The sequence below is a fragment of the Chanodichthys erythropterus genome, chromosome 18 (genome assembly GCF_024489055.1).
Source record: "Chanodichthys erythropterus isolate Z2021 chromosome 18, ASM2448905v1, whole genome shotgun sequence".
Classification (NCBI taxonomy): Eukaryota; Metazoa; Chordata; class Actinopteri; order Cypriniformes; family Xenocyprididae; genus Chanodichthys; species Chanodichthys erythropterus.
The window spans coordinates 21398496-21405620 of record NC_090238.1 but is presented as its reverse complement, the minus strand read 5'-3'; the positions used below and the strand labels follow the sequence as shown (position 1 = coordinate 21405620).

The 7125-nt window shown below is 34.8% G+C and overlaps 1 protein-coding gene across 2 annotated transcripts in view; it reads left to right on the top strand.

Annotated features, from left to right (window-relative positions):
• Positions 1-1513: 1513 nt before the first annotated feature.
• Positions 1514-7125, top strand: part of crip3 (cysteine-rich protein 3) — a 19599-nt gene continuing 13987 nt past the window's right edge. For both annotated transcript variants that reach the window (XM_067367515.1, XM_067367514.1), the window contains exons 1-2: positions 1514-1671; positions 6529-6623. In XM_067367515.1, the coding sequence (XP_067223616.1) occupies positions 1629-1671; positions 6529-6623 (138 nt within the window). In that variant the 5' untranslated portion in view covers positions 1514-1628. The remainder of the gene's footprint in view (positions 1672-6528; positions 6624-7125) is intronic.

Here is a 7125-nt window from a genome sequence, read left to right as displayed (position 1 = left end):
GACAGTGAGTTATGTAATAGACCATGTGAGATTTAGCTGTGTCGTAAACAGTAGGTACCATGGATGGCTGTCTCTCATGAGGTGACCTACGACCCCATCTAAGGACGCGAGTGTGAGATCATCTATTATCTCAGTGGTGATGCTGCAAGTGCATTTACTGAGGCCTCCATCGTTTACAGCCATCTGTTTAGACTGTAGGCCTACTAATTACAGTATCTTTACTGTAAACAGTCGGAAGAATGAATGAGATACTGAAATACTTTCTGCTCCAGTAGGCTAAACATTAGCATAACAAAGTTTGGGTTTAACAGAGACCATCCATAAATTGAAATTCTGCCATTATTTATTTATCCTTACGTTGCTCCAAACCCATATGTCTTTCTTTGTTCGGTGGAACACAAAAGGAGATGTTAGCTGCCTTTCACAGAATGACACCATTCATTGTATAGAGAGGAAAAAAAGATGCAATGAAAGTGAATGTTGCCTGAGGCTGCCAGTCCCTAACATTTGGCATAATATCTCCTTTTGTATTCCATATAGAAGAAAGAAAGACATACATGTTTGGAACAACATGACATTGAGGAAATGATGGATTTAGGGTCCTTTTAATGTGGTTCATTTTAAAAAGAACCTAATGTGTCAAGACAGCAAGGTAAATAGCATAAACATTTTGACTAACAGATATTACCATACTTTCCCAGTTTGTTCAGCACAGTACATTGAGACCATTGCTTAATTTTTTTCAAGTTTTCTGAAATGTAATTTTTGAATATGCAAATGAGGCACTGTCTCATTAAATATGCACTAATTTGCATACTTTTCCAGAACAGAAATCTTACCATTAGAAAAAGCCAGGTTTAAAATTCTTGTTTAATTTTAAGTTATTAAAAATCTTCTAAAGTTCTGAACTGGCAGTGCTGTTTTGATCTAAAACATCAGGAGGCAGTATGAAACCCTATCGAGATGATGAAAACAGAATTATTAAAAATCACATTCTTGTAGGCCTATTTTTCACGAATATTCTTTCTTTTCTTTTTTTCTTCGGTTTTTTTTTTTTTTTTTTTTTGAGACATAAACTCTTAAATCCTGCTTTTTAAATGATAATTCCAGCAATTCATACGACAAAAGACACAAACAGGCTAATAACTTTATTATTATTATTTTTTTTTTTTGACAATAAACTACTCTGGGGAAACGGGAAGGTTTGATGGATAGCTCTGTACGTTTTTGTTTTGATTGACGTGTAAGAAACATTCCTCATTGGTCAAGCCAAAGGCGTGGCGTAACTGTGCCACGCAAGGACATGCGAAACAACAGATCCTACTATGGCAAAGGTTTTGAATATTAAGGAGGTCAAGCTGACGTTGCTTGGTAACGTTGGAGCGTTCAGTCACGTCTCCTAATTAATATTTACACGTCTTCCTTAACCATAGTAAGATTCGTTCATTCAATCAGTTTATTGGTCGAACGTCACGCAACGTATTTAATATTCATGAGACAAGCACGGAGGCTCTTTAAAGTTAAATAAACGCCGCGGCGCGACTCGAGTTGCACACAGTGTACGGCGGCGCTGAGGGACGGGCAACGAACTGAACCGAACCTGCGTGACAGAAAGACTCTTCTAGAGAATGACGTCCGTTTGTCCAAGATGCGATAAGACTGTGTTTTTCGGTGAGAGTTTTCCTCTAGAATTATCACCTAGTAGAATTCTAAGCCAAGTTCATTTCATTGTTATTGCATCATTGGATTGGATTAATTGACTCAAATTGCAGGGCATTTATAATATGTGTCAAAAGGTCAAAGGTAATTTCTTTTTTAAAGGAACAAACTTCTGCAAATCTTTGCAGAGTTGCATAGCAAGTGTTTGAAAAGTGTATTTGTTTGTTTTAGAGTCATTAGGTTATAAGAGGTGTTAATTGAACACTTATAAGTTTTCTTTTTTGGATCTCAAATCCATTTTAATAGCTCCAAAACATTTCACGGTGTAGCACCAGATATATACTTTATAATGTGTGTGTGTGTGTGTTAAGATGCTTTATAACAAAATATGTTTATAAGTTGCCTGCTTCATTGACGTTCTTGAGATTTATATGAATAAATGCAATGTATTTCCGACACTGTGTTTGAGAAACTGCTTAACTTTACTGCTTTGTAAATGGTTAAATTAATCTGTCTAGTAACTGGGTCAGAGGAAAAAGTATGTAGGGTAAAATAATAGGTTAAATTCAAAATTGCTATTATGAATTTTCCAGCATACAGCATATGGATATCTGGGACCCCAAACCGTTAGTCTCAAGAAGAAGATGAAGTTTAATCTTGCATTATGTGCAGAACTAAGTATTGTTATTAATAGGTCAAGCACAAGTGACCCCGGCGCTCCCACAACCGCATTAGAGGATGTTCTCGTTATTGTCAGCTCCTGTTTAGTATTCTGTCCCGGCATCCAGTAGCCACAGGGTTAGTAAATGCTGTAGCCCATGAAAAGAGAATTGGGTAACAGTGTTACGTAAGAATTTGGCAAGGGATGCTTGAACAAAGTGAGAGGATCTGTTGTGCTACTGTTGCAGGTTAGCGGATGGAGTAACTGTCTTTCTGGCTGCACTGAAGAGGAGATGTCAGCTTGATGATTTGATATCCCCACTGAGCCTAGACTTCTGAAAATGTCTGACTCAGTGTGTGCTCTCTGTTTGACCTGACTAGTTTTGTGTGATGGAATGTTTGTGTGAGAGAGACAGACCCTAGGAATTTTGGCTGGTTAGGGGTAATGGGATGGTGGGTTTAGTCCCCCCATGCACAATTTCAACCTGGCAAATGTTTTTGTATCTTATTATAGCTCTTTCAGAGGTATTTTACCACTACATTCTTAAAAATGAAGGAGGTTTTCGCAGCGATGCCATAGAAGAACTATTTTTGGTTCCCCAAAATCCTTTCAGTCAACAGTTCTTAAAAAGAAACTTTTGTGTGAAGAACATTTTAAATCTTAAAGGTAGGGTAGGCAATCTTTTTCATAAACACTTTTTGTTATACTGGTTAAAACTCTCTTCACATCCTGGAAGCAATCAATGATAAAACTATTAAAAAATGTAAATATATCTTCTGTGGAAGTCTCAGGACCAAAAAATGTTTGTCCACTCATAGCATTCGGTCCGATATCCTACCTGCCAGTCAATATATGTATTTCCATACATGCGTGTACCCTGCTCGGACAGACATCACATGTCATCAGTGCGTTCCATGAGGCTTGAGAGTTATAGACAGTCACCGAACACCGCAAACAAATAGCAGCCTCCTTTTACAGTTCCTCCTGAACCAAAACAACAAGCTTATGCTGTGTTTATGCCATGTCATAACTGTAATTACAAGATGGCAATCCATGACGTTCCATCCGGAGCTCTTCGTGTTTTCCGACACGTATTTATGCATTTCTGGCGACATTATCAATGTCAAAATGAATGTGCAGTCATTATGTGGTACAAGTCTGCTGTCGTGAAGTTGTTTACGTTTATTATTATTGTAATGTTATGTGCTTTGAGACATGAAGTAATTTAACACCCTCTCTCATGACGCTTTCCAGACTCTTCTCTGGCTGTGCGCGTTCATGTGTTTGAGGAATCGCTTTCAAAGCTAGCTTGCTATTGCTTGCCTCTCCAAAGTTGCCTACCCTACCTTTAAGAACCTTTTTCCACGGTTCCATGGAAAGGTTCCATGGATGTTAAAGGTTCTTCACTGAACATTCAGTGGCAATATATAACCATTATTTTAAGAGTGTGCAGAAAATGATTTTATTTTATTTTATTTGGATGTTGACCTGCAGTATGTGTCTTTCTCTAAATCACTTGTACTTCTAACTCCTGTGCTCCAAAGTCCATGACTGTTTACTGTGTGTTTTGCTCATAGAAAACTATTGATTTTTTTTTTTCTGTAGTTGTTTTAAATTCAGGAGCTGATAGATGAGTGAGAGAACACACACACAAGCAGTTTTGTGCAATGGAAGTTGTAAAACATTACTAAAGGCTGAAGTAGGCTGAAGATCAACATACTCTAACATCTGGGGTCATCAAGAGGCTGCATTTATATAATCAAATACATTTAAAACAGTAATTTTGTGAAATAATATTACAATTTAAAAACTGTTTTCAATTTGAAAACATTTTAAAATATTATTTATTCCTCTGATGGCAATGCTGAATCTTCATCAGCCATTACTCCAGTCTTCGGTATCACATGATCCTTCAGTAATCATTCTAATATGCTGATTTTTGCTGCTCAAGGAACATTTCTGATTACTATCAATGCTGAATAGAGCTTAATATTTTTGTAAAACTATTTTTTTAAAGATTCATTATTGAATAGAAAGTTCAAAAGAACAAAGTATTAATTTCTTAAAAAAAAAAAATAAATCTTACTGACCCCAAACTTTTAAATGATACTGTTTCTACTTTTTTATAGTTTCTTTTGAAACATCAGTGAAATGCTTGTTCATTTGATTATGTACAAAAACTGCTTGTGAAGATCAGAAGGTCGGAGATAAGATGAACTTTTCAACATCCTCTTGATAGGAGCAGATCTGACTCAGCAGGGTTTGCATTGAAACAGGGTCTCCATTTGGAGCTTTTCTTCAGATGGTCTAGTTTGTTCTTCCTCTCCTTTGATGCTGCATTGTTCAGCTGCAAACACACACAAATACAGACCTCACCCTATAGAATTAATATTTTGTGTGGATAGTCTTTCTCAGGGCTCTTGTAATTACTGTTTATAGATGTCTCTATAGATATAAATGCACAGTCACACACAAAATTGTTGTAGATGTGTTAAAGCGATAGTTGACCTAAAAATGAAAATTTTATCATCATCTTTTCCATGTTTTTCCTAGCCAGTTTGAGTTTCTTTTTTTGTTGAACACAATATATTTTAAAGAATTTTGATAACCAGATAGTTGACAGGAGCAACTGACTTCCATAGTATTTTTTTCCTATGAAAGTCAATGGCAACTGTCAACTGTTTGATTACCAACATTCTTTAAAATATATTGTGTTCAACAAAAAAAGAAACTCATGCAGCTTTGGAATAACTTGACGGTGAGTAAATGATGGCAAAATTTTCATTTTGGGGTGAAAATCCCTTTAAGTTGTATTTCAGCATTTGCCGAGCTGGACACATTCTAAAAAATCTATGAATTTACAGTAACATTAATTATGAAAGTCATAAATATTTTAAGTGCACTACCATTCGAAAGGTTTTTATTTATTATTTATTTATTTTTTTGAAAGATTTCTCTTATGCTCACCTAGGCTGCTTTTATTTGATCAACAATAGAGTAAAACAGTAATATTGTGAAATATTTGTACAATTTAAAATAACTTCATTATTTTAATATTGATTAATTAATTAATTGCTTCTAATGTGCTGATTTGGTGCTCAAAAACATTTATTATTATCAATGTTGTAAACAGTTGTGCTGTTTATGGAAGAGGATTAGGGCCAAGCAATAATAAAAAAATAAAACCATCTTGAGATTAAAGTTGTTAAATTTCGAGAAAAAAGTCAAGATAAAATGTTGAGAATAAACTCGTTAAATTACGAGAAAAAACTCATACAATTTTGAGAAAAAAGTCGAGATAAAATGTTGAGAATAAAGTCATTAAATTACGAGAAAATGTCGTTAAATTTCGAGAAGAAATTTGTCAAATTATGAGAAAAATGTTGTTAAATTTCGAGAAAAAAGTCGAGATAAAATGTTGAGAATAAACTCATTAAATTATGAGAATAAAGTCATTAAATTACGAGAAAAAATGTGTTAAATTATGAGAACAAATTATCTCGACTTTTTTCTCGAAATTTAATGACATTTTTCTCATAATTTAACGAATTTGTTCTCGTAATTTAACAACTTTTTTCTTGTAATTTAATGACTTTATTCTCAACTTTTTATCTCGACTTTTTTCTCGAAATTTAACGAGTTTTTTCTCAATTTAACAACTTTAATCTTGAGATGGTTTTATTTTTTTATTATTGCTTTGTCCTAATCCTCTTCCGTAGCTGCTTAATACATTTTTGGAAACCATGATAAAAAAAGGTTTTTGATGAATAAAACTTTTATTTGAAATAAACTTTTCTTTCTTTACCGTCACTTTTAAATGCAATATTGCTGAATTAGGCTAAGTCTTAATTTATTTAGTTATTGAATCTTACCAACCCGAAATTTCTGACATTTTTTGCTTGCTTTCTTTCCATTCAGAACAAGAAGACCATGTTTAGCTAGTCTTACAAAGTCAGGCTTTTGACTATTGATATATATATAGTCTAGTGCACTTAGCAGTTTTTTTGGCCAAGAACCACCCACTTAGAAAGGAGGAGTTCATTTGACTGAACTGTAAAGTGGCCATACATAGAAGTTTATCACTACAGGATAATTGTGATTTTTATTAATTATGTGTATTTTAGATATACATGACTGCAGTTAAAGCTGTATTATATACAGTACCACACACTGATCAGATAACACATTACACTCTCTCCCTGTTCTAGCTGAGAAAGTGAGCTCTCTGGGGAAAAACTGGCACCGCTTCTGTCTGAAATGTGAACGATGTAGTAAGATTCTGTCTCCTGGAGGCCATGCAGAGGTAAGCAGAACTAAAGCTGATATTGCAGGTTGAGATGTCATTAAAGAAATCTCTCTCTCTCTCTCTCTCTCTCTCTCTCTCTCTCTGATCATTGGGGTTTTCTTTCTTTCTTTCTTTCTTTCTTTCTTTCTTTCTTTCTTTCTTTCTTTCTTTCTTTCTTTCTTTCTTTCTTTCTTTCTTTCTTTCTTTCTTTCTTTCTTTCTTTCTCAGACATGATCCCTGATGACAGATAGATGGGATTCTGCATGTCCTACTTGTTGGTCTGTATGAATGTTGGTCTGCGGAGTTTCTGAGTGTAGGCTACACATCCTCAAACACATCAAACAACCGACTCTAAAAGCTCAAGCCATTGGGCTAACACGATTCTAGGTCATCCATGTCCTTGCCTATTTCATTGCCCCTCATTGTACTTTCTTCTTCATTCCTTCTTTTCTCTCTCCTTCTTATTGTCCTGACATGTTCGGTGGACTTGTCTGATACATTAGGAGACATTTTCTAGTTC